The 27,115-nt window shown below is 34.4% G+C and overlaps 3 protein-coding genes across 8 annotated transcripts; 2 read left to right on the forward strand and 1 right to left on the reverse strand.

The window, feature by feature from the left end:
* The first annotated feature begins 690 nt into the window (after positions 1-690).
* Positions 691-9,464, forward strand: LOC106165047 (protein-glutamine gamma-glutamyltransferase K). Of its 3 annotated transcripts, XM_013543132.2 has the most exons (16): positions 691-921; positions 1,298-1,389; positions 1,561-1,734; positions 2,234-2,494; positions 2,821-2,939; positions 3,177-3,284; positions 3,504-3,681; positions 4,209-4,344; positions 4,801-4,904; positions 5,226-5,341; positions 5,572-5,698; positions 5,907-6,191; positions 6,433-6,599; positions 6,770-6,912; positions 7,319-7,467; positions 8,086-9,464. In XM_013543132.2, exons 1-15 carry the CDS (start codon positions 833-835, stop codon positions 7,461-7,463), a joined length of 2,244 nt encoding a protein of 747 aa, XP_013398586.2. In that variant the 5' UTR covers positions 691-832; the 3' UTR covers positions 7,464-7,467; positions 8,086-9,464. The 3 variants fall into 3 exon arrangements, with proteins under 3 accessions (XP_013398586.2, XP_013398584.2, XP_086869707.1); XM_013543130.2 differs by lacking the exon at positions 7,319-7,467; XM_087013581.1 differs by lacking the exons at positions 1,298-1,389; positions 7,319-7,467 and having other exon boundaries at positions 702-921.
* A 96-nt stretch (positions 9,465-9,560) lies between these two features.
* Positions 9,561-17,400, reverse strand: LOC106165048 (calcyphosin-like protein). 3 transcript variants are annotated; one of them, XM_013543136.2, is made up of 5 exons: positions 16,983-17,400; positions 14,850-15,027; positions 14,415-14,621; positions 13,829-13,954; positions 9,561-10,824 (listed from the first exon to the last, which is right to left on the reverse strand). In XM_013543136.2, exons 1-4 carry the CDS (start codon positions 17,117-17,119, stop codon positions 13,853-13,855), a joined length of 624 nt encoding a protein of 207 aa, XP_013398590.1. In that variant the 5' UTR covers positions 17,120-17,400; the 3' UTR covers positions 9,561-10,824; positions 13,829-13,852. The 3 variants fall into 3 exon arrangements, with proteins under 3 accessions (XP_013398590.1, XP_013398589.1, XP_013398588.1); XM_013543135.2 differs by having other exon boundaries at positions 13,823-13,954; positions 16,983-17,399; XM_013543134.2 differs by lacking the exon at positions 13,829-13,954.
* Positions 17,401-17,570: 170 nt separating this feature from the next.
* Positions 17,571-25,747, forward strand: LOC106171009 (S-methyl-5'-thioadenosine phosphorylase). 2 transcript variants are annotated; one of them, XM_013551100.2, is made up of 9 exons: positions 17,571-17,706; positions 18,196-18,282; positions 18,513-18,571; positions 19,538-19,705; positions 20,041-20,143; positions 20,298-20,450; positions 20,996-21,082; positions 24,698-24,820; positions 25,006-25,747. In XM_013551100.2, exons 1-9 carry the CDS (start codon positions 17,692-17,694, stop codon positions 25,030-25,032), a joined length of 822 nt encoding a protein of 273 aa, XP_013406554.2. In that variant the 5' UTR covers positions 17,571-17,691; the 3' UTR covers positions 25,033-25,747. The 2 variants fall into 2 exon arrangements, with proteins under 2 accessions (XP_013406554.2, XP_086870661.1); XM_087014535.1 differs by lacking the exon at positions 17,571-17,706 and adding an exon at positions 17,788-17,948.
* Positions 25,748-27,115: the final 1,368 nt, after the last annotated feature.

Here is a 27,115-nt window from a genome sequence, read left to right on the forward strand (position 1 = left end):
TGTGATTCCATGATAGTTTGACATTTCTGATATACAGTAGGCTACAGCGTAATATTTGGACCACGCATGGAAAATGGTTTGTCAATACTTATTCTGTGATAGTGATAAGCAAACTAAAGTCGCTCAATAAATAAATAAATAAATAAAATAATAATAATCAATAATAATAATAATAATTAACTGCTCTGTACAGAAGATTATCATAATTTTTACAAAGTTCTATATTATAGGAGATATATTAAAAAACAAAACTAGCAATTATTGAATTTTCAAAGTGAGTAAAACGTCCCCACGTTTTGCGTTTGTGACAGTAATTAACGTTTGTCTTATTTTTAATTATTCATGTTTCCAGGAGAATGACACTTTTATACAAACTTCTTCATGTAAATAAATGCACTACATATTTTAAGAGCATGCCCGTGATTTGCACCTCAATATTGGGTTTGGGTGAAAGCGCCCTCGATCTACCGGTATTTTTAACAAGGTAGAGCCAATAATGAACTCAATTAAATTGCTGTCCAGTCCAATACCCAACCAAATATTACTTAAGTTACAGAAGAAATTAGAAACAGTGTGCTGTCTACGTATAGCCTAATAAATTGCATTGTTAGTTACCACCCCGACCTACGAGTAGGTACATGCACATGTAGGCCTACCAACCTACCGGTATTACGCGTACTACTTTCAGCCTACTTTCCCCTCCCACTATACTTCCTTGAGGTAACTCACCCAAACAGACGAAGACCTGAAAAGTAGGTCAAAGCACCGGCAGTTAGTGAATATACCCTTTCAACGTAGAGCATTGTATAAATAGCCGTTTTATCTTCTAAGAATGCCACGAACAAGAAGAAGACGTGCTGTGCCAAACGCCGATGACGGCCCTCCAGCAACCAGAAGCAGAATGACTGTCGGAGACTCAGGGTATGGCAACTTTTGGTCTTAATGTTTAAATTTAAGTAAGGCACTATTAGTAAGAACTGGTGAACGGGGACTTAAAAAAGCAACTCGCCCAGTGAATACTCAGTAACCCATAACAAAAAGATCTTAAAATTTACTCCACTTGAAGCTAAAAATGTTGAGAATCCAAGTTATATGTTGCTTCTATTACTCGGTTATTTAGTGCAGCTACTAGTGTTACACAATAAGGTAATTTACGCACCAGTAGTTTTGAGCGCGAAATTTTTTGCACAGTATTTGTATGTTTTTTGTGTAAACAACAAGGCTGGAGTGATTGGGCAAAATGGAAAAATACAAATAATTATGTTCTTATTGGAATAAAGTTTTGATTCTATTTTAGTGTTAGTCTGTCAGAAGGCAGACACAAATTAGTTACAGATGAAAAGTTTATGGAAATGAACAAAGTGTTGAACAACATTGACGAGGAAAATGGTAAATATCTGTAGATAAACTGATAAAAACATCAAAATAAGGGATATATGTAATAAAATTTATGGCAAGATTTAAAATATTGAATCTTCATATAATAATGCCAATGAAAATAAACAAACCTGAACAGGGAATCTTATCATCTGGTTTAAAATACTTGCTTTTAACTTGCAGGTTTGAAATTTATTGAAGCAGATTTTCACATTGAAGACAACCGGAAGGACCACCATACTCTTGAATATGAACATAAAGATCTGATTGTTCGTAGAGGGCAGCCTTTTACTCTCATGTTGAAGTTTGATCAGCATGTCTATACCAGTGACCTAATAACACTACAATTTTGTATAGGTAATAGACTATACTATTGTGAAAGACATTATTTTCTCTTTGTAAATGTTGAGAATTTGATATTTCAGAAATTGCTGTGAAATTGAAATATAACATACATTGATGGTTATAGCTTTGTACTTATATGTTGTAATTTTGCTAATTGTGCATGTTTTTTAAAATGTTAAATTTTGCTAGAATCATTACTAGATTCATTCTAGCATGGCAAATTATTGCCAAATATGAAAGATAATTAGATTGTATTTACTCTAAGTATTGTAATATATAAAATAAAAATTAACTATTTTTTAGAATTAATACAACTTGTCTTTGATTAAATATACATTTAATACAAAAATTATGTATTACTGACCCTTTATTCATCAAAAATTACATTGTTTACAGGTTACAAATAAATTAATTAAATTCAAATTAGTTTTGTTTTAAGAATTAGTTTTCAGTAAGTGTTTTTCATCATGTCTTTGGGAACAGAATGAATTGAGAATGCATTGATTTCTAGGTGACCGTCCTCTGCAGAGTAAGCGAACAGTGGTTCGTGTGCCAGTGTTGTTTCACTCATCAGAAACTCTCTCCACAGCTGAGAATTGGAGTGCAGTGATTAACGAGCGGTCAGGGCAATCTGTCTCAGTGACTGTGACCCCTTCAGCAGAAGCAATGGTGGGAAAATACCAGCTGTTTGTGGAAACCAAGAGAAACGACAAAGAGAATCGTCAGCAAGCAAAATCCCCTATCTATGTCCTTTTCAATGCTTGGTGTAAAGGTAGAATATGTGAAGGAGTTTGGTACAACACATAAAAAATGAAATGTCAATTTTCTGAAGAAGAGGTACATTTGTATATGATGGTGTTGAATCTGATGATGATGATGATGATGATGATGATGATGTTGTTGTGTGTGTGTGTGTGTGTGTGTGTGTGTGTGTGTGTGCTGTCTTTCATATAGATGATACCATCTTCTCCAGCATGTGTTATTTGTTTAGGAGTCTACTTTAAAATTCAATATAATTTCAAATACTCATTTAATCATAGTACAGCACATTACTAGAATCTGTACATGTGGTCAGTGTGCACATTACTTCTGATATAGATGATGCTGTTTACATGGCCGATGATGACTTAAAAGAGGAATATGTGTTGAATGAGAAAGGAAGACTTTGGAGGGGAACTGTCAACAACTTTGGAGGTTCACCTTGGAATTTTGGACAGGTTTGTTACTTTGAATGTTAACAACAAATTTTAAACTTATGTCCCTGCGCCTAAAGCTTGTTGCATACTTGTAACATGAATTATAGTGATGAAGTATTTATTTTCATTCAAGAAGTATTTGTTTACTTTAATGCACCTATAAAGTAAATTAGACAGCTACAATGATACTTATTGACTAAAAACCCCAGATGTATGTTTGTGTTTATTTCTGTTTTTATGTAGAACTGTTTATTTTAGTTTGAAGATGTAAGTTTGGATGCAGCCCTGTATGTGCTTCAGAAGGCCAAGATTACAGGACCTGCTTTAGGCAACCCAGTCATTGTCACCAGGACTTTCACTGCCCAGGTGAGTATATAGACATTTTAGCACAGGGCGTATTGTTTTTGGAAAGAACAAATGCATACTTACACAGATATTAAATGATGCCTTAGATCAATTTTAAATTTATTTAAGGAGCTTATTTATGTAATTTCATCCAAATCAATTCCAAATTCTCAACATGAACATGATGTTGATAATGTTTTAATAAACTTTTAATGCAATGGTTTATGTTTCATTAATTAGACCAACAGCATGGATGACAGAGGAATACTTGAGGGTCGTTGGGCGCAAGACTTCCCCCAGCCATCTACCAAACCTTGGATTTGGACAGGCAGTGCAGACATTTTGGAGCAGTTTATGGAAAAGAAGAAAACTGTCAAATATGGACAGTGCTGGGTGTTTTCTGGTGTTTTGTGTACCTGTAAGTCTACTGATTCTTTACTAACTGTGGGTGTTGGATAAGTATTTGCATATAGAATCAGTGGGATATGTATGATTGCTGAAACATTTAGTGACTAGAATAATGAAGAATAGTTTGCTTCGAGATATCTGTAAACAGGTTGGTATTACTGGTGATGCAATACAGTATAATACATAGTGGGCTTAGTAATTATTTTCCTGCTGCAAGGCATAGTGAATAACCACTTGACATGTCAAGAATATTATTTTCATAAAGGTTATAAAAATAAGTATGCTATTTTTACCTGCTTCTTGAGTGATTCACACTTTATGTGGTGAAATTTAGTATGTTTGATAGTAATTTTATAAAGACATGTAGATCATGGCAGAATCAGTTGTATATACCCGCACCTTTTGTAGCTTTACCAAAATCTGCTATCCCAGCTGGTTTTAGTGTTGCAAGTCAGTCATATGGATGCTTCTGCTAGCAACCTTGCGCTAATGTTGCTGGAGTGTTACTGTAGCAGTGCTAGGATGTTCTGCTTTCAGTGTGTCGTGCTGTCGGTATCCCATGTAGAAGTGTCACTAATTTTGAATCTGCCCATGATTCTGATGGCAGTGTGACCATCGATGTGCATTGGAATGAGGCTGGGGAGCCTGTGGAAGAGTTAAATGATTCCATTTGGTAAGAAATGTCAAATAATGGAGCTGACATTGGGATAAGGATACATTGTATTTCATAAAGAATACAATAAAGTAACTTAACTAGCTCCTAAATCAGTTAAACTTCTGGCTATACTGCCCACAATAATGCTTCAGTTATGCATTAAAATTTTTAATATACATACCTTAAACCTTTTAACATGGATTCAGATTCAACTAAAGAAGCCTTAGGATTAAAAAATCTGGAATGCTGCTTGACATCCCTTCCTGATGAGAATAAACAGGATCATGTACTTACAGTTATGCTTCAATAACTTTCCTGCAGTGCCAACAATGAACACATACTGAATTTATTCATGCACCTCTACTGTCCACTTGGTAGAACTGTATTTATATATTTATGGTATTTGAAGTGTATTGTAATGATAGAGTTTATTTAGCATTATGTTATGCTTACAGTTTTTATTTATGTTATCAGGAACTTTCATGTGTGGAATGAGGCTTGGTTCAAACGTACAGACCTTCCATCAGGAAATGATGGTTGGCAGGTCATAGATGCCACACCACAGGAGTCCAGTGGAGGTATGTGCAGTTTTAAGCCATCAATGCTGATATGTAAACAGTGACAGAATATGTAAAAGCTGTACACATACACCATCAGCATTTTTTCATTGAACATTCTGTATTTAATTTGATGATCAGGCTAGCCATCAGAGACTGAAAAGTAATGAGGGGCCATTAGGCACACTCTCATGGAGCCTTATCACTTACACAAATCTAGGTAATTTTCATAAAGGCAAATATACATCAACTGTCTTAACTTTGCTTGGACCTTGTTGTTGAAGGTGCACTAATTTTCTTTTCTAGCTCTCACCATTAAAAAAAGCATGATTATTCTTTCAGGTTTAATGCAATGTGGCCCTGCTCCTCTGAGTGCTATTAAGGCTGGCAATGTGTATTACAACTATGATACACCATTTGTGTTTGCAGAAGTCAATGGGGACCGTATTCACTGGGAGGTAGGTTAAAATTATTATCATGCCTAACTTGCCAGGATTTTATATATGAAGTACTGGTCCAGTCAGGTGTACTTTGTGTTAAGACAAAAACAGACTGATAACATTTGTAATGCTGGAATGTTTTATGAAGCAAATGAAGTTTTATGCTGTTAATTTTGGGTCAGGAAAATTTTGAATTTAAGGTATTATTTTCATTAATTGTGTTAAAAAAAGGATTTGTTATACTTTAGGTGAAAAAAGATGGAAGCATGGAGTGCATTTACATAGAGAAGTATAAGGTTGGGCGGTTCATTAGCACCAAGGCAGTAGGTAGCAATGAGCGAGAAGATCTTACGAGTGCTTACAAGTTTAAGGAAGGTAGGTAATGCAATTATAGGACTGAAACTTGAGAAATATCATAATTAACCTATCTCATTAAGAGGCTAGGGATTTCTTAAGTGGACATAGAGTGAGGTATTAATTTAATTCATTCATGTAAAATTTACCATTAGTTACAACTTTTTAATCTTTGTTCATGTATAGTAATTATAACTGTACAGTAATAGGGTCACATTCTGACTTTCAGGTTCAGATGCAGAACGAGCTGCTGTACGCCATGCATTCAAGTTTGGCAGCCGCAGGGAGCAGAAAGTTTATAAACCTGAGGCAGAAGATGTTTCCTTCAAGATCACCATCCCACCTGTGGTAGCCACAGGGAAGGACTTTAATGTCCAGCTAGACTTGAAGAATAATGGTAACAGCATTAGGGATGTCAAGGCCACCTTGACTGCCCTCACTAGCTTCTACACTGGTGTGCCCTCAGATCGCATCAAATGTCAGACATTTGAAATAACTTTGGATCCAGATCAAGGTCAGAGTTTTTCACCTTTTTTCAGATGTGATTTTTTCTTCTTCTTCTCTGTCTCTCTCTTTGCATTTTGAATTTTTAAGACTGGATTAAGCAACTAACAAAGAGCTACACTGTTACCTTCTTGCCCATTTTCTGTACATATTCATATGGCAGTTTAAATTCACAGGAAATTTGCTAAAATATTCTTTCACTAAAGCAAGTAGATGATAATGTTGTAACAAGGGTATTGCAACTGTTGTAGAAAAGAGCATTGACATTGATGTGCTAGCAGACGACTACATGGAACTGCTGAAACCTGATGCACTGATCCAGGTGTATGCCAAGGCCAGGGTGAAGCAGACAGGACAGGCATTTGTTAGAGAGGACACCGTGGATCTGTCACCTAGCATGGAGGTTGACGTGTTGAAGGTAGGTGCACTCATCATACTATATCACTTGCTTGTTAGCAAAGGTTACACTTGAATATTTTATTGCAATTGTATTTGTGATGAAACTATTTGAAACTTGTCACTTGAATGACGGAGTTGTAGAGATAAAATATACCAGCGTCTACCAATAATTGTGTTTCATATTTACAGCTACAAGCTCCAGAAAGAGTGAATAGATCTGAGCCATTTGAATTGCGTATGAAGTTCACTAACCCTCTGAAGATCCCCATCACTAAAGGGATGTTTCGCATTGAAGCTGCTCACATCGTACGCAGCAAGGTCATTCCTATAAAGTGAGTGGAGAGTTCAATTCTAACTGAATGATTATTAATGACTTTTAGATTTGTTTGATATCTGATGCCTGTAGTGTGGACATAGGTTTAGATTTCCTGTGAAATTGTAACAGATAATGAAAGATTGTATTTAGATACACAGTTTATGTTTGCTGCCTTTGTTAAATGCTTTTCACTGTTTTCAACTGTTAAAAAATTCCATTATATACACCAACAAAGCTCATTATTAATACTATCTCAATCAGCACTATTAACCCAAGTTGGAGTTCTAAGCTTTTGACCACCTATTTCACTTTCAACAGTCAACCCATTCAAATGTAACAGCATGCAGTTTGTTAACTTTAGATAACTCGGAGTGCGTAATCCTTTATTTGAGTTTATTAGGACTGACATATGTTCTCTTCAGACAAACCATCGCTCCAGGTGCGGAAGTGGTGGAGACTTGTGTGTTGACAGCAAAGCTGCTAGGCCAGACAGAAATTCTGGTCAATTTTTCTTCAGATCAGATGGTTGGAATTTATGCCTCAACCAATTTATATGTCCACATTTGATGATGTAAGATAGTCTATGGATTAGATAGAATTTTTCTTTTTCAATTTACAAGACAAAAATGTGTATAGATATAAAAATGTCTTCTTCACAGGGAAAAACTACTAGAGGCATTCCAGTCCAGCTTAAGCTGATTTTGCACTTATCTACTTTTTTAATCTTTCACAATATTTTTATCTGCATTGCGTATAACCCTTTTCACTTTCTTTGAGGCAGTTTATTTCTAGTGTTTTTAAGTATTGCATTGTTATGGTGGGGGTGAAAAAGTCGACCCCTTTTGATCCCTTGGAAAATACAAATGATGTTTGTCTATTATATTATTATATGGATAACACGTGTACTGGTTAATTTTTTTTTAATTTACAAACCAATTTAAAGAAATGAACAAGGGTGAGAATGGTGTTTTTCTTATCTTTTCACTTCATCTCTGTACTCAGCCAGCAAAACAAGCTGGTATCCCGCTTCTTTGAAAACATCTTTATTTTAAGAATAAAGAATGCTTTTTTAAACTTTCTTTGCAAATATAAGTTTCCTTTTTTGGTTTAAATTGGGCATAATTTCATTTCTACCATTTAATTTCAATCAAGACCTTATCTTTATTTATATAATTTCTCCATGTTTTAGGAAACCTGTAGGCCCAGGGGCAGAGATAGAGATAGTGACAGAGCTCACCTCAGCACGTTCTGGCAAAAAAGAAATCATAGTTGGATTTAGTTCTGACAAATTAGATGGTATCTCTTCATCAGTTGAAGTGTATGTGCCTTATTCTTCTTAATGGTATATTTGTAAGTTGGACATTCACTTGTGCACATTTCAAGGGGTATTGTGCAGTAGTTGTGATTTTTAAGGTATCAGTGTATATGCAATGAAGGATGGTGAATTCAATTAGTAAAATACTAGTAATATCTGATGAGCTTACATATCTATTAAAGCAATTTCGAACAATTTGTCAGTGATGTTTCTGGAATTTTGTCATTTTCCTAGTGTCATCAAGTTGTCCAGGACACACAAATTCTGGCTTTGTTGAGTTTACATGACTTAACTTTTTGAAGACTGCATTTTATCCCCTGGCTTCAGCATTATTTGGCTTTAGACAAACAAATTATTACACGCACAATTTACATTTATAACTACACAGAAGCAGAGATTGTTATCTCACTGCTTCAGAAGAATGCATTTTCCAAATGGAACAGAAGTTCAGACTATATAAAACACATTTAAAATGACATTTCAGAATATTAAGGCAGAATATTATGGCAGCTGGTTATCATTACTAGACAATCAAAAGTTGTGCTTAATTTGATTGCAGTAGAATACCATGTACTGTTTTTATTGAAGGGATAACAACTGTTCGTTTGGGCCAAAAAAAGTTTTCCTGGGGTAAACGCCAATTTTCTCACACTCACATATTGTTTATGAATCTGTTCTGACATTCAAAGTTAGTTCCTGTTTTGTTTCTAAAAAGTTTTTTTTTATTGCAATAATCTTTTAAGAGATTATTACAGAGGGTAGACATCTATGTAGATCACATGGTCTGATGGCAAGCACAGATTCAAGAAGAATTGTGATAACTGCAGTTTTGATGGTAAAATAGAATTGTATTTCTAGGAGTTGTTTACAATGTATTTATTGTGAAATATGGATCTCATAGGAAAAGTTGTTATCCCTTTAGTCTTTGTTAGCAGCATTTGAATTAAATTTTTATTAGAAAATGGTTTTTATTTCTGTGTGTGGATTAGTCTTGTAAAAATAGCATAGACTAAAATATTTACTAATTAATTTTATTTTTAGTTATAATAAGCATATTTTCTAGTAAGATTTGAAGATTACATAAAAGTGCTATTTTTTTTTCATTCCAACCATGGTCTTAAATATCAATGAACCCATTATTTGCTTACAACGTTAATTTTTTAACTAATTGTCTCTAGCACAAAGTGTTACAAACCCAGTTGTAACAGTTATATTTTCCTTAATTTGAAAGAATAAACATGTTTGCTCTTGTATTTTTAACGAACTTGTCTATATTGGCCTAAAATAAGGCTGTTGGTATTGCGTGACGTTATACAAGACTAGAAAAATGTATGTCATGTACTCTGAAATTTAAAACAAATTATTTATTTTAGACCAATAGCTATACATTCCATTTGTTCATACCTTTATCATGATAAACACTGTCAAAGGAGTTAAATTGGTCCCACTAAATACACTTTCAAATTTATTGAAAGGCATGAAAAGAAAAACTCAAAATTGAAAAGTTGCAATGGCAATTTCAATGTGTTTGAGACATGCTTTAGAGCTACAAAGGATAGCATGTTATAAATTCACTACACAAAGTATATATATTTATATATGTCTAAATAGATACATTTAAAAGGCTTAAAACATGAATTTCCCAAAAATCAGGACAATACATGATCTAGATGTAAAATTGTGGACGGTTCACTTTTACATTTGCTTTTTAAAAAATGAAAGATTACTGAATACACTTCCTGTTTGGAGAATACATAATTTTTTTTTTTTTTTTTGGTCATTTCAAATGGCCACTTGTTTAAATTCATAAAACTGATGTTCGAATGACAGTTCATCTCTGCCTAAACTGACAAAAGAAAAAATTGCCTTTGCGCTGGTAGTTAGAAGTTTCTGACTTACTGGTGACACTATATAAGAAAGATCATAAATAAAGACAACATAAAGTGACCTAACAGCCTCAAGTATCTAGTGCAAAAAGCAATTTATCAAAATACTTTACAAATCATAAACAATTACTAAATTACTTTAGCTTTCACAAATTAGGAATTCCAAATATTTGTGTTAAAGTTATTAAAGGCAATTCTACTGTTATGATAGAGGTGCTCTTTCATTTAATGTGTATAATGAGGACTACATGTGTGCTAATTCAGCTCTGTCATAGAAACAGTAAGTGTGCATTTTTGTCTTACCCCTTCTAGGAAAGTGATGTGGACAAATTAAAAGTGTCTTTTTCGGTCATCAATTTCCTAAAAATACATCTGGGTTTAACAAACGTGTTGAACACCTTTTAAAAAACTTAAGTATATATAATTTAAGAAATTTAGATATAATATAAGTAACACTTTAAACAACGAGAAAAATAAAATATGTATCTTAACATGAATTCTAAGACCTGAATGAATGCATATTTTCACAATAGTTGCAATACATAATGCACATTTTAAATAAATGTAAAGCAGACACAAAAGTTTGTGACCGACATGTTTCTTTTCACAAATCCCTTCGATATCATCCAAGCTTCCATGCGTTCTTCATCATTAAGTCAAAATAGGCATCACTATCTATAGATGCGCTGACGCCAGCATAGTAGTTATTAAATTCATCCTTAGTGATCTGAAATAACAAAAAATAAAATGCAAATTTTATGGCAATCGGTCAAGTATAAATATTGATGCTTTCAAGTTACATATCTTGTTCCAAAGTTTGTGTGAACTGTGTAATTAGGTCTCGCATTTGTCATATTAACATCAGTTTACAGAGCTGTAATTTTAAAGCTTGCAGTGCCCATTCATTTGCATTTGCAATTTTAAGTTATGAATAACAAACACTTGAGTAACTATACATGCACTATAACACACTTGCAGTTCAAGTTGTAGTTGTTTTACATTATAGAAAATATTTTGAAAGCTATCCTTTAAGTATGTACAGGTAGGGTGGGTAATATATAAATAAGTTACAATAACCGTAAGTAAGCAGTTAACTTAGTGCCAAAAGTCTAACAAGTCTTTCTACACCCTTTCCGTTTTTCAATCCTTCAATTCAACCAGTTGTATGCTTGTGGCAGCAAGCTGAATACTTATGCAACTTCAAATTAACAATATCTGCCAACTGGATGGTCATGCACATTTAACTTCTTATACAACAGGGGCCGTATTCTCAAAACTTTGTAACTTGCAAACCTTCGAGAATACCAACTTACGTGAACGATCGGACTTACGTGAAAAGTTACAAGAATTTGTAAGTTACAACCTTTCGAGAATACGGCCTCAGTACAACATTTCTAATCTAGTATTAGTAATTTTGATAATATTTGTTTCTCACTTGACAACCAGACTTAAGTTAAAGAAAAAAGATTATCCCACACACAAACATGGATACCAGTATCTGTAAATGAAAAAATACTGAATGCATTTTTAAACACTCTCTGTACCAATTTGATAGAGGGGCAATGAAAAACAAATGATGAGAAGTTTCCATGACAACTTATTATTATGTGCACACATTTCAGACACCTTTACACTTCATGGTGGTCAAGTGTAGTTTGTTACAACCTATGAGACACAAAGATGCACCCAGAGCACCACAAGCAGTGTAAATTAAAGCATAGACAATGATTCACCATAATATCATAATAACAGTGAATTGTACTGATAATTAAAGCTAGAAACCTGTAAAAATATTTGGTCTGAGCTAAAAGTTTTCATAGGGGCATAATGTTTTGGTGGATGATTTTGGTGCGAAACTTAAGGTTTTTTAAACACCTTGCAACTAATCATTTTAAGGGTTATAAGGAATATCTGTGTAAATTTGGAATATTCTCCTAGTCACCTATAAATCATTAGCAGAGCATCCTAAAGAACAGTTTTTAAAAAGTACAGAATGCAGGTTTCATACCAGATATGCCTGAATCACCCCCTTAGTATTTTTCATCAAATTTATTTGACAGCCTTAATAATTGGAAGAATTCACAATTGATTTCAATATCGGCATCTTATGCATTTAGAATAACATACCAAAATTCAGCTTGCATTAGCAAACATCAAGAAAAATGCATTAAATTATTGTAGAGACTTTCTGTTTAGAAGTTAAGACAACCAAAAGGCAGAGCACCAGAGAAAACGTATAAATTTCAAATTTTCACTGACAAAATCTGACATACAATTCACATTAGGCGTAATTTTGATGGCATGTTTTGCAGTCCTCCCCCATGGCTTCACATAGTCTTTGAAACTATATTGATAGTTTCTTTGGTGACTGAGAAAAAAGAAAATCATCTTCTCTGAAAATGCTGATATTCACATCAACAGTCTGATCGGGAAAAGGGTCAATACAAAATCTATTCTAAAAATAAGGTGAACTAGTACTTTACATTTGACATTTTTAATCAAAAGAGCAACTGCAGTCACCGAAATAGATGCTAAGAAGTGCTACACTGCGAAAGGCAGAAGAGATGGTGCTCTTGAAAGCAGTATGTTTATGCCATCAATTGCAATCAATATAGTGATATATCAAGATAAAATGAGATTTTCACAAAAGTTGCAAATGCCTGAAAGGAGGGGGGGGGGGGGGGGGGTCGTCTTTCATTTATTTTTTTTTTTTACATTGTATATTTAATGTAACTAATCTGGAGGAGGAATAGAATATTTGGAGGTGAAAGATTGATATTTAAAAGGCAAGTAACTATGTGAAAATTCTTTTTATGCAAGTCTTATGTACATAATCCTACGTACAAATCTATAAAATGTGCATATAAATTAAGTTAATTAAAAAAATTCAAATAAAATATTTTAAGATTACAAACATACTGTCACTCTGCATGTTTGTGAATGCTGATAAATAAAGACAGTTCAATGTGATTAGTAATAAGTATATTTACTAGGATCTAATTTGTTATTGCTTTTGAAATTCTAATTAAACTGTTATTACATATGAAAAAAATATGATTAAAGGACAAAAACAATGAATGAAAGGAAAAGAATAATGGAATTCCATGCATTGTTTGCAGGGCTTCAAGCACAGATCACTTGTTTTAAACTCCACTGCAGTTTTACATTCTGTACCATATACCCAACAATATGGCACATGGTAAGGACTGTTTTAAAACTGCACCTCTGACAATAAAGCATGGCAATAATCATGCCAGTCACTTTTTTTGTCTGCTTCAGCTTAAAAGATATCACTTCAAAAACTCTGAAAAACATTGCATGGCCAAGTAGTAATCACACTCAATTCCAGAAAAGATCAAACTGAAGGCCTAATCCACCCGAGGGTATTATCCATATTTAGAAACCTTGGTGAATACCTGCATACAAGTCTACAAGAGTGAAAAGACATTTACCACATCACAACAGCTATGATATCTAGTTCATTTTGTCTGCAGGTCTCATTTCCTACCTTTTCAACCCAAATTTACTTTATCTCATAGAATTTTTTGGATAAAAATCATGACATAACAATGCCATTGACAGAATATACTCAAAGTGCTGAGAAATGCATTTTCAACAAGAAACCATGTGATGTGCTATGATTTTTACACAAGATTAGGTAACAAAAACATAAGCACTAATAACCAGAGTAATGAACTCCCAGCTCCACGTGAAATAGTAATTACCATTACATGCAAGAGAAACCAGCCTTAAGGCTATAATTTCCATGCATTCTTCATCATCAAGTCAAAATAGGCATCCTGATCAATGGACGCGCTAACTCCAGCATAGTAGTTTTGAAATTCATCCAGAGTGATCTGAGTAGGAAAGCAACACAAGCGTTGTTTAACATTAAAAAACAGAAAAATGTGAACCAAACTGCACATCCTGGCAAACAACATGTACTGGAACACAGTGTATACTGGAACACAATTTACAATCAAACAACTTCAGAACAATGTGCACCTGTAAATCAAAATTCTGCAATTTGCTTGCTGCAAAAAATAATTTGAGTAGAGCCCTGTCTATTTAAAATAAATGACAATTCAATAGATCACAAAAACAACAACAACTATTTAGCAGTGCATTAAAACAATGTTGCAACCAAGCTGTTAAAAATTAGAATAGGCGTTCACGACAAAGGGCACTATTATTTAAAGCTTGAATGCAATTGTTTTGGTTCTCCTAAATATAGGACTTCTGCAATATCCAGCAAAACTGTAGAAGCAATAACAAAATTCTATGAATGTTAACATCTGCAAATTTAAAGAAACTCACCTTGCCATCTTGTTCTATTGTATCAAAATTTTTAAGAAAATCATAAAGGCATTCATCTTCTGTTTTTTCACCATTCAGAAACTTGGGATGCTTGGCAACACTGTAGACTCCATGCAAGTCTTCAACAGTAACTACTCCATCACCAGACTTATCTAGTTTCCTGAATGCTTGATTTATCAGGTTTACTCGGTTCTTGGACATTGCAGGCTAAATATGAGAACATATGACATATATGAGAACATATTACAAAATGGCATTTTAAAAACTCACTGTCACAAAAACACATTTAAACACTATATTCAAAAGTAAATATATTCATTTTAAACAAAGCAATTGTACCAATGTTTTGAAAAATAAATATGTACTGTTATGAAAAAGTCAAGGAAAGTTCTTTGGGTAACCACTACAATGTACCTCTTTATTGCTTCAACATACCCTTAAAGCAATGAGAAATTCATCAAAGTCCAATGTCCCACTTCCATCTGTATCCAGTTCTTGAAAAAGTTCTTGCTGCTCATGTTTATCAAGATCAACTCCATAGTCTCGTAACCCTTTAACAAACTCTCTGTATTCTATTTTCCTGTTTCCATCATCATCCATAATTCTGAATGCTCTGTCAAATAAAATCCTTTGACTTTATACAAAATCATTTCAAGACATATAATATATTTACTAAAATTTAGGGACATTCCAAAATATTGCAAACATGAAAGAATGTTAACCCACTGTTAGCACAAAATCCATGCATTAGAACTTCTGTTGATGATTTTTGATATGTATTAATTAAAATGGGTCAATAGGACTGCTAGTCATAAATTTCATGCTAGGCCACTAGCTGTCAGCAACAAAAGTCAACATTGGCCTAATGTTGGCTCAATTTCTGCTGGCCAACATTAAAAAACTCACATTGGCCAAAATTGAAAAGCTAACACCAACCAAATGCCAACTAGGCAAACATCATCTTGCTATCAAGGTGGGATTAGTACATTACATATCCATTGAGTATCTCTTGTAAATTAAGCCGATCTTTATATCTTCATCTAGTTCTATAATTTTACTTTTTATGCATTTAAACAACAAAATTTGTATCTTTTATAGAAGTACTTGGTAGATCCCTTATACATTTACAAAAATCTTGTACTGGAAACACTATAAAAGATTGATCAAGAATAACAATAGAGTCTTTTCCACGGTCACGTGACTTCCGCTAAATTATCCGTGGGAACGCGAGATTTTGCGGGATTTGAAGTTTCAGGGGGAAAGTGTGGAGTGTACACGACTGACGCCATATCGAGGAGTGCTCATTTCAATCTGAATTTTCAAAGTTTCGTAACATGTTAACACCGGATTTTTTTCGAAAACACATTCATGGGAGCAGTTGGAATAGAAATTTAGCAGAAGTGCCTGATGACTTTTCAATGAAAGAACTAAAAACGTACCTCATCGACAGCAAAGGTAGGACATTCGGTACTTTTGTAGTATACCCCCCACCCTGTAACTTCCTGAAACCTTCATTTTTCAAACATTTTTTTACAGTGTCTTTTGCACCTATGTCAAAGCTGTTGAAATAAAATGTTTTTGTAATTACCTGTGGTCTTTTTATTAGTTTTAATCACGTTTAATCCACCCCATCGAAATACAATGTGAAAATTTACAATGTAACCGCAGCTTGCTGCGTTTTCGTTGGCTAACTCTACCTTATTTTATGTGAACATAGGATTGATACATTGTATACTTGGATTTGCTCTGTGAAATTATTATGAGCTACTTGTTCACATAAAATTCCATAGGGTTAGCCAACGAAAATGCGGCAAGTTATTGACTGCGGGTGTAAATTGAAGATTCTAACTTTATATTTCAATGGGCTGGATTAAACATGATTAACACTAATAAAAAATCCACAGGTAATTACAAAAGCATTTTATTTCAACAGCTTTGACATGGATAAACAATAAAATGTAAAAAACTGTTTGAAAAGTGAAAGTTACAGAAAGTTACAGGGTGAGGGGGGGTATACTACAAAAGTACCGAAGGCCCCTTCTACTCTTTCCCCCTGAGAAACAGTCCCGCACAAAATGGCGCGAACTGCGCATGCTCACGATTTCGTGGAAAAGACTCTATTGTTACTTTCCCACACCATTACCACCCTCCCATCCTACCGGTAGCTACTGGTACTTTGCAGCACCATTACTCTGCCTCATCATATTTTAATGATGCTTAAAAATGTTTTTGCTGTAGTCCTGGTATTCACAGTCCAGTCACAGAATAACCCTACTGTACTTCTTAAGTGAAGTATATGTGGGCAGAAATACCAGGATATACTGTACTGTAAGTGTATACAGTAAACCAAACACCTAAAACAGTGTTTTTCAAGTTAATTTGAGGGATTCTCTCTTTCTCCCCCCTCCCCTTTTTGAATCAAAATATCAACGCACATGCACCAAAATAAAGCACTTTCACACTTTTGTTCTTGAGACTGTGTACCCCACTTTCCTTAGACTAGACTACCTCTAATTCGATTCGATTTTAAGTAGAGACTAGGGTCGAGAGTCTACTTAGTATACACACCTTCCCAATCCTTTTATGCCGTTTGCACCTCTAGCGAGACACTGAGCGCGCAGTTTGTCTAATGGCGTTTTTGCTGAGACTGCAGCCTTTTTAGCCTTTTCAATCAATGCTTTTTCTCCTCTGGACGTATGTGCCATCGCGCAGTGGTTGGAGATAATTTGTGTTTATTTTCAATATGCAGGTGCTCGAAAGACTCGCTTTGCGTAGGGATCTCAGTGAATTGAAATCAAATATTTTCTTCCAGTTATAATACCCTCAAGCCTGTAAATAGTTTTAATTAAGTCTCCGGTGTTTTTGGCGTTCTCTGAATTCAACAAATGACAAGGAAATCTTGCGTTAATCTAGAATTTTCAAATAAAATGTCGTCTTTACCACGGAAGTGACGTCAGTAATGTTTTGTCTCTCTTTTCCCTGACAACAGCAGCTTAACGCTAGTCGGGTTCTTGTAATAGTATATCTTATCATATTATTCGTTGGTGTAATATATGTATTATAATAAATTTATTGTGACATAAGCATTTGCTTTTGTGAATAAGATATAAAAATTACATCGTTTCACCACCGCAACCTGAATATTGGATGACCCAATTTATGGCGCGTGTTAAAACCGGTTTGTGACCTATTTACTATCATTTCCACATCCGGCGGAAAGTGAGGCACTGGGTGTTGCATTGCTGTATCAGATAAACAGCTGGTCCCCTACGGTGTCATGTCGAACGTTAAAGTAAACTTACGTCTAGCAGTTTTCTTATCGAAAGAATTTCATTTTATCCTGCTCGATCCTGTTTAGATTTTAGTTTAAGACTGTTTGCGTGCTAGTACGTACAACACTTGAGTGTAGTACAAATGTACATGTACATGTGTACTAGTACTAAACTAGCTAGTATGATATGTTACATACCGTACAGTACGATGTTAGAGTACAAGCGCTCCAAGGCAGTATAGAAAGCTAACATGCATAATACAGTAAATATGCAAAAAAATCACAACTTAAAGTGTTGGATATTTGTTAATGTTAAACGTGCACGATAAGACAGAATGGAACAGCCTGAACAGAGGTGCCTTCAGTTCACCAAAGGCAACAGATTCAAAAACTGCATGCAATTTTTACAATTGTCTATACTGATTAGAGCAATGTATAAGGCAGCTGGTGCCAAGATTGATATTTCATTTTCTAATTCATTAATTTTGTTATACAATGGTATATATTCAGATAGGCATCATAGGAGGCTCAGGGCTTGACAACCCAGATATCTTGGAAGGACGAACAGAAAAGTCTGTCAATACCCCATTTGGAAAGGTATTAATATGTCTAGTGCTTCTAATGTTACATAAGTTAAATTCTGAAAATACAGTCTTATTTATTAATTCCTCACCCCTTCTCCTCAACTTTTCCACTGCCATTTTCTCTCTTTACTACAGTACTTACTAGGCTCAAGTGTTGTTATTTTTATTAATCTTCAACAGATTCACCAGAGCAAACATTACGACCAATAATACTTACCACTTCATTATGTCTTTTTTTTTTAGCCTTCTGATGTTTTGGTGGAGGGGAAGATCAAAGGTGTGGAATGTGTCTTACTGGCAAGGTAAAGTGATATACTAGACTTTTACCAAGTGGCACCACTCGACACACTTTTCATGAGTTTTAACAGCAACAAAAAAAAGCTACTGTAGATGGCTTTGCTGGGTAACACATTGTAAAAAAGTATTGATGAAGAAATTGTTTAATATTAAAAAAGAAGAATCTTCCTCCCAAAGACAGCCCAACCACCACTTCCATATATTGATAAATTTTGACTTGCCCCTTAACACCTCTAATGATTGGTCTATTAATTCCAAAAAATTTGAACTTATTCACTCTTATGGTCTGGGAGAGATATATGAAGTTACAGTGTAGAAAATTAAAATCATCCCCCCCCCCCAGGGACAGCCCGTTCCAAAGACACTAAAATTCCAGAGTGGCCATGCACATCCCTGATGATGCTGTAGGTCTGCCAGTCCCTAAAGTTTGAACTTCCTTACTCTAATAATCTAGGAGGAGATAGCGGAAGTATAAAGGACAGTATCACGGTGTGGTTACAAAGAAGGAATAAAACCAAAGTTTCTCTTTCATGTGGTTAGAACATATTTTTCAGTGGAAGCACTGTCTTGAGATCAAACTTTCTGTTAAAAGCACAAATCTCATAGAGTTACATGATTGACTTGGCATTTTTCACTTATTGCACAGCAGGCAAGGCAACTTCTTCCAAGTTTTGCCTTTAAGCAATAAGTTTATAAACATCTTAGATTAAAAAGAAATGAAAAATAAAAACTTATGGACACCTTACTGTAGTTATATATAATATTTTAAGCATCATCACAATCTGTGTCATGTTACAAAATCTCACCATGAAAGTTCTCAATCAATTTGTAAATTTTGGCCCAGTGACTTTGATGTCACTGTATGAAGAGAATATATCAAGAAGTAAAACATACAAACACCAAAATGTATGAACATATGAATATGTATATATGCACATGTAATGTTGATGAAGATTGCAACTTTATTCTAGACATGGGAGAAAACATGAAATTATGCCATCCAACATAAATTTCCGCGCTAATGTGCATGCACTAAAACTTGAGGGTTGCACACATCTAGTTGTCACCACTGCTTGTGGGTCATTACAGGAACATGTGAAACCTGGGGACATGCTCTTTCCTGACCAATTTATTGATAGGTAAGTGAAAGCATTTAGTCGTCTTTGTCCTTGTATACTGTTTTATTTATTAGTATAGTGCCTGAAACAAAAAGGGTACATTTGACAATTTAACATTAGTTTTGCAGCAATCCACTGACAAATAAAAAAGAGATATCTATGATACTAATACTTAGGGCAGTGATAATTGGTATTTCTAGTTACAATTTATTATATAAATACTATGACCACAGTTTTCAAAAAAAGAAAATATATTCTAGCTTAATGTGTATGTTTTGCACATGATGCATTTGCCTTTGGATCGTAAGTCCTAACAATAAAAGAGAAACAAAAAACTTTCAGTGTTTCTGTTTTAGGACCCAGAAAAGGGTTCAAACATTCTATGATGGTACTTGTGAGGAGTACAAGGGAGTGAGCCATATACCAATGCATACACCCTTCTGTGAAAGGACACGCAAGGTAAAATATCTCAACAACTGCTTAAAGTATTTGGGAAAAGTGTAAAAAATATTAGGTTAATTTCTTATTAAGGGAGTGGATGTGTGGATGTAAAGGTATGTTCATGTTGACTCACATTCTGTAAACCTATTAGATGTTCTGGTTTGCACTGCAGATACTAATTGAGAGTACCCAGCAGTTGGGCCTCCTCCACCATACCACTGGCACAGTTCTGACCATAGAAGGTCCCAGGTTCTCATCCAAGGCTGAGAGTAAGTTGTGGAAGTCATGGGGAGCAGATATTATCAACATGACTACAGTGCCAGAGGTACTTCTGATTTTTCCTTTATTTTCACCCAGATTAAAAATACTTCACTTAGACTATGAAGATGATGTAGTGTCATTCAAACATTAAGATAGAAGCAACCCTTGTTTGCTATGTAATTTAAACGTACACCTTTGCCCTAATAACATTTAAGATTTGCTGAATCTTTATGCACATTTGTAGTAGTAACTGGGGCAAAAAATGAAAATAAGGTTTACAAATTTTAAAAATAACATTATTTGTATTAGATATTATGTTCTTTTGTGTGCCCATCTCCTATAGTTTTATATTCAGTTTTATTGGAACCTTTATTAAACTCATACATTGTTGCACACCTGGTAATGTTCTGAAAATGTTTTTCTTTATATATTTTTTCACATTTGGAAACATCTGCTATTACGAGTACTAAGGACATTTTCCTAAAAAAAGTCAGCACACAAGTTTACTTCTGGCCAAATTTAACAGTAAAGTCAAATGACAGTGGAGTTATTGGGATGAGTTCTCTGGACTCCCACTTTCCTCTTTATTGTAGATAATTGTTATTCCAGGTAGTACTTGCCAAGGAGGCAGGCATGAGCTATGCCGCAGTAGGAATGGTGACTGACTATGATAGCTGGCATGAAGATGAGGATCCTGTGAGTTCACAACACAGTAAATTTATGATCACTATATGTGCAAGTTATTGGAAAGAGAATGTGTGTGTGTGTGTGTGTGTGTGTGTGTGTGTGTGTGTGTGTGTGTGCTCTTGTGCACGCATTCTAACCGAGGACACACACCTGCCCAAAACCCACTAACCGAGGACACACCTCCAACCGAGGACGTCCTCGGTTGACATAAGCAGTGGAATGCATAAAGGGGCCCAAGTTAGGTGGTGAAATTTGACGCTATTCTGAGCCAGTCCTCGGTTATGCTGTATAGCGCGGGCCAAATTCCCGCCACGAGTGTATCAGAAATACTGTCCAACTTTTTGTCTGAAATCGGGCTACACACACGCGTCCTCGGTTGTGCTGTAAAGGGCAGACTAAACTGAAACTAATGTTATATCTCAGATGTCTATATATTCAGTAAGTTGATATTTTTAAACTAAAGGTCTTTTTTATCAAATTAAGCTCTCCTAGGCCGTTACGTAACTACATAACTATCATCGCACTGTACATATTACGGCACGCTTCTTTATTAGTACAACTGACTTGGAGTGGTTTAAATAAAGAAGAACTGTCTGAATTTGTGGCTCACTCGGTAGATCTTAGGACCGACAATCTTTTGAGGGTGCAAGAATTAAATGAAAAGGGTAAATGGATCGTCCGTAAACCCCCTTTACACTGGGGCGGCGTCCTTTGTGCGACCAAGAAACTGGCATCACTGTGGTCGTAGAAAGGAGGTACAAGCATTGCTTTGGTTTAAAAAAATGAATATTTGGTGATTGGCCAGTTGTCAGAAAGTTAAGTATTATAATTTTGTACTCTCAAATGGATCCGTACTACAGGACGCAGAAAGGACGCCGTCCAGTGTAAAGGGCCCCTTAGCTAACTATGAATTAATCTACCCCTGACAGTTTGAAGAAGGCTATGACATTATGAAACATTTGTTATTACATAATGGCTCTGCGAACTACAGTCACTTCTTTTCACCTGTAGATCTGACCTGTTTGTTATACACCTGGCTGCTAGAATAAATACTAAATCTAACAACTGAAGTGAAATTATATTTTGAATGGGCCCCTGTCGGTCCATGTCGCTAACACAGAGCACACATATTCATAAACACCGCATTTGCAAGAACCGCTTTGTGAAATAAAAAAAGAAAAAAAAAGACGCCCCGACAATTACGCGTCCTGATATATAGGCGTACAGTTCGGATATGCACACGGCAAAAACGATTAAGGGACCGTTCCCAGATCCTATTGTACTAACTATGGATCGATCTCCCCAGAAGGAATGCTATATAAATTGAAATCAACGTAAGCGGATTAGATGTCTGTCATGCCTAATGAAGCTTCTAGAGGGTAATTAATTATCGATTAGCAGCTTCAGTGGGCGTGCCAGACATCTAATTAAGCTGCTTGAGCTGAAAGCAAATTCAAGAAACCCCTCTGAGATAGATAGATCCACACTTATATCGATCTGGTATCACTAGTATTAATTGATTTTGGGTAAATGTCATCAAAATGTAAGTGATTTTAATCGGGCCAATAGCATACATTTCAAACATATATTTTGGAAAAAGTCAGAAAGATAGGCGAAGGTTCAGGGGGTCCGACCCAAGCAAGTCCCAAAATGCCGAGGCGGGACAGTTTGGGGCTAAATATTAAGTTTATTTTTATAATTAGCCTTACTTGTGTTAAAAAAATTACTTTATTTTTATTTTTATCAAAATCAATCCCAACGTTTTGACCACTTGAGACTACAGTGTCTCAAAATGGAGGAAATGGGGTGATTATTTTCAAAAGTTTTGCATTTTTTTCTCCTTTTTTCAGTGTACATGCAACACTGTTAACATATTTCAAGGAGAACCAATAAGCCTGTTTTCATGAAACTCACAGAACTGATGATTATTAGTAAAAGAATGGTCAAGATTGAAAATCAGCAAGACCAGGCCCTTTTCTTTCAAATGTTATGCTGTTTTTTTGTTTGTTTGTTTGTTTTTTTGTTTTTTTTTCAGCATATATGTAACACTGTAAGCACATTTCAGGGAGAACCAATAACTTAAAGCCTGTTTTCATGAAACTCACAGAACTGATGATTATTAGTAAAAGCATATTAGTAACACTGTAAGCACATTTCAGGGAGAACCCATAGGCCTGTTGTCATTAAACTCACAAGAGTGATCAATGTTATCTATATACAAATCAAATTTAAAAATAAGATTGGTTGAGTTTTGAGGGACTTCAGCTTTTATTTGTATATAAGTGGTTTTCCTCAGATTTGATTGTCAGGCATGTAAACAGTCTCATTATTGAATTTACTAGATATGTAAAATGGGTTGTTTGACAATTTCTGCGTCTTGACAATATTGCTAGTTGATTATATAAAAATGGTGGTAAACCTGTTATCTTGTATTGTGTAAAAAAAGTGCCAAAATGGAAATGAACTCGTATCATTGTAGTTTGTCAGATTCAATCATTCACAATGTTCGGAATGGAGGAAATTGGACATTTAAACTTGTTATATAGATATTTTTGCCATCTCAACAATTTTCTTAGTTGATCATGTGAAATGGCAGTAAACTGTATTATTTTATGTAAAAAAGTTAAAAATGGAAAGAAACCCATTTCAGTACAGTGCTCTCTTGTATACATTTAGCATTTTCAAAGTATGACTTTGGAGTTCCATGAACCTGAAAACCTTTGCTAGTCACATTTTCTGAATATTCATGATACTAATATTTTATTATAAAAAATTGATGATCATTATGCTGTTAAGCATTATATAATATTGCATCAAATTGGAAGAAAGCACAATATTGGGTGCTGCTGGCATGATGTCCTCAATTGTAAAATTGTGTACTGTGCAAGTCTGTATCCAATGGACGACACTTTGTGTTATCAAAATATAAAATTCATGATAATAAAAGAGTGCTAAATAGAAAATAAGCATTATGAAAATAAAATGTTTGAAAACGAATTTCTTTGGTCTTTTATTTTATTTCATCAGTATCTTTTCTTCTCCTAAATTAATTGGTTTTATCTCATAATCTTCAATTCTAAAAAAGTGGCAAAGCCCAGCATAAAATATTGTATAACTGTTCATTTAATCATCACCTCTGGTGTTATTTTGGAATTTACCTTAAATATGAAAGAATTTCATAAAAATGTGAATTGCTGCAAAGTAACGCTATATAAAATTTGCTTTGCATTAAAAGTACAATCATTATTACATGTAGATGCATGCATGCCCTCGGTTGTAATGTGTAGTGTGTCCGTGTGTGTCCTCGGTTAGAATGTAAAATTCTTGTCAGCAAAAAATTAGTTTTTATAAAAAATTAATTTATAACATTCATACTCGAATAGATTTTACCCTAAATTGAATGTTTTTATTTTGATTTAACCAAGGAATAAGATGTCCTCGGTTGTATGGTGTTGTGCTGATGTCCTCGGTTGGTACACATAGACAAGTATGTGTGTGTGTGTGTGTGTGTGAAGGGGGGAAGCATATTACATATAAATATTACTCAAATTGGTGTTAGTTTGGATTTTGCAACCTAATTGATAAGTTTTTCATTTAGCTCGTATATTATCTTTTTTTTTTTAGGTTAGTGTTGATTTAGTATTAGCTACTTTTAAGACAAATGCAGAAAGGGCCCAAAAAATACTCCTCCATGCAATACCCAAAATAGCACAACAAGACTGGACAGCAGTAATGCAAGAAAACAAAGTAAGCACCAAGAAATATTTTAGGTTTATATGTAAGACGCCCTTATGTTTTAAAAATTTTATACCTGTTCATTTATTTATTTTTTACATATGAGAAAGATTATGTCAGTGGCTATGAAAACAATACAACCTGTTCAAAAACCAACAAAAAATCACTGGATAATATACTCAAAAATTTCTTTGCAGGCAGTTGCTCGGTCTTCCATAATGTGAGCCAGGATAACTTTCTAGAAGTCTCTGCTTATTTACAAGGGATGCTCAACTTACATTCATTGGCATTGCATTTTTAAAGGAACCTTAAAAGAGTCTGAATACATATGGCCAATGTGGATCTGGGCTATTTGTTTCACATGAACAGTTTAAGTCTAAACTACTTTGCAGGGTTCATTTTAGTGTTGTCAGGTGATGATATCTATTAATCAGACATGAGGTTTTTCTGCAGAAATGCGGAATTCTGCATTTTTAAATTCAATTTTGATGGTTCCCGGCCGGTTAGGAGTTGAGTCCCATGTTTGTTTTTTTTTTTAAACTTAGGCTCATGTCTGATTAATTTAATGAACAATGACCATAGTGGGTCATTAAGAAACAAAAAAGTGATTTAAGATATTTCAGTTTTGGAAATTATGCTACATGCAATTAATATTTTTAGATTTAAGCTATGCCATTTCTAATTATTTTAAAGCAATTTTCTCTAATATTGTAAAGCATAACTTGTGCACCAGTATATTCAGCTTGTGAGGTTGAGGATGTGAAGTTTGAACTTGGGTTGAAAGATTATTCATTAAAGGTTTTATGATGCTGTTATATATTAAGGTGAAAGTGTCATATGCATTAAGACATATATGTTTCAAATATAAGGATATAATTATTATGCAAAATTGTTTTCTGGCACTCTCTATATTATTGATAAATTTATAGATAAACATAATTTTGTCTGTTTTTTGTCCTTAGGGCTAATGAATTTAATTGATTTAATATTGACCCCCTTTTTTGACAAATGCTTTTTTATCAAAATCTCAGTTTATTCAGCAAAAGGACAGACAGTTTGACAGAAATGCCATGCCATGTTTGACAAATGTGCAATTATAAACAATCCAGTGAAAGCTTTCCAGTGTGGATTTGTTTCTTCTGCATTGAATAAAAATATTAATATTAAAAAAATATTAAATAAAAAAATATTAAATTTTATTACAAAATTATGTCCCATTTGCTCTTGAAATCCAAGCGCAAATATTTATGTGTAACTTTTCCATAATTCTATCAGTTTTGGAAATATTTAGTATTTAAGTTTCTGTAAAAAAATGTTTGTGTTGATTGTGCTTTGGGTATATGGTGAGAAGTTACAATTGGGGTCTCCTTTCATCATCCAGAGTTTGGGGTCAGTTGGTGCATTTTTACAGGAGAAGCTGCCATTAGATGCTGAAAATCTAATTCTAGAACTGTTAAAGTAAGAGAACTGTTGTTTGTTACATTTTTTAGCAGTGGTGTCAGTATTTCGGTTTTCCATACAGCATACGAGTTGCATTACTTCAAAAAGTGCAACACCGTCATGTTCAATGGTGAAAATTTTAAAATTTGAAATATTCCAAAACTACAAGAGAAAAGTCCATAGTTACTATTGAACTGGAATAGCAAATCATATAATTATATTGACAATCTTAATGTGGCTTTGAATTTGACCTTTTAAGTTATTTTCACTATGAACTGAGCTTTGCAAATTTTCTGGCCCTTATATCTCCAAAACTGTTAGTTGACAGTTGACCTTCAACCCACTTTTCCACATGAAGTGCACTTCACATATTTACTGGCCCTGATTTCATACAAAAGCAGATGTATCCATAGCTACCATTTAGCTTGAGTGAGCTTGAATGTTACCTGTTGTGCATAATTAAATTTTGGTATTGGTTTTGCTGTGAAGTAATTTGCAATATTGCATCAAAATCAGCAAAGTAACCTTTTGTGCATCATTATTTTTCTGCTTTTTGTCTGTGCGTTTGACAGCTTTGCTGCCTTGTTAATCAAGGAGTTTTAGCACAAACTCCTTGTTTTAGTATACAGGCAACGTGTGTGCCTGTACATTTTGATCAATGCCAGTGTCGGCGTTAGTGCTGTCCGAACATTTGTTCGCCCTTTAACTTCCAAACCGTATTTTTGTTTTACTTCCAATTGTACGGATAATTTTCGTATGGTGGAAAGAAAGACTAGGTTCGATAATCAGTCAAATAGGATTTTTTTCGAAAGTTGTTGATATAATTTTTTCTGCGTCGTTCACTTTCTAAGTGCCAACACGTATTTG

The sequence above is a fragment of the Lingula anatina genome, chromosome 1 (assembly GCF_051362555.1).
Source record: "Lingula anatina isolate TDL-2025a chromosome 1, LinAna3.0, whole genome shotgun sequence".
NCBI classification, from domain to species: domain Eukaryota; kingdom Metazoa; phylum Brachiopoda; class Lingulata; order Lingulida; family Lingulidae; genus Lingula; species Lingula anatina.

Coding starts and splice junctions, on each gene's coding strand:
- LOC106165047 (XM_013543130.2), top strand. CDS start 833: ATGCCACGAACAAGAAGAAGACGTGCTGTGCCAAACGCCGATGACGGC. Junction 922..1,297: donor ATGACTGTCGGAGACTCAGG/GTATGGCAACTT, acceptor ATTCTATTTTAG/TGTTAGTCTGTCAGAAGGCA. Junction 1,390..1,560: donor CAACATTGACGAGGAAAATG/GTAAATATCTGT, acceptor TTTAACTTGCAG/GTTTGAAATTTATTGAAGCA.
- LOC106165048 (XM_013543134.2), bottom strand. CDS start 17,119: ATGGCACATACGTCCAGAGGAGAAAAAGCATTGATTGAAAAGGCTAAA. Junction 14,622..14,849: donor AATTTCTCATTGCTTTAAGG/GTATGTTGAAGC, acceptor TCTCATATTTAG/CCTGCAATGTCCAAGAACCG. Junction 10,825..14,414: donor CAATAGAACAAGATGGCAAG/GTGAGTTTCTTT, acceptor TTGTTATTTCAG/ATCACTAAGGATGAATTTAA.
- LOC106171009 (XM_013551100.2), top strand. Junction 18,283..18,512: donor TCAATACCCCATTTGGAAAG/GTATTAATATGT, acceptor TTTTTTTTTTAG/CCTTCTGATGTTTTGGTGGA. Junction 19,706..20,040: donor CCTGACCAATTTATTGATAG/GTAAGTGAAAGC, acceptor TTTCTGTTTTAG/GACCCAGAAAAGGGTTCAAA.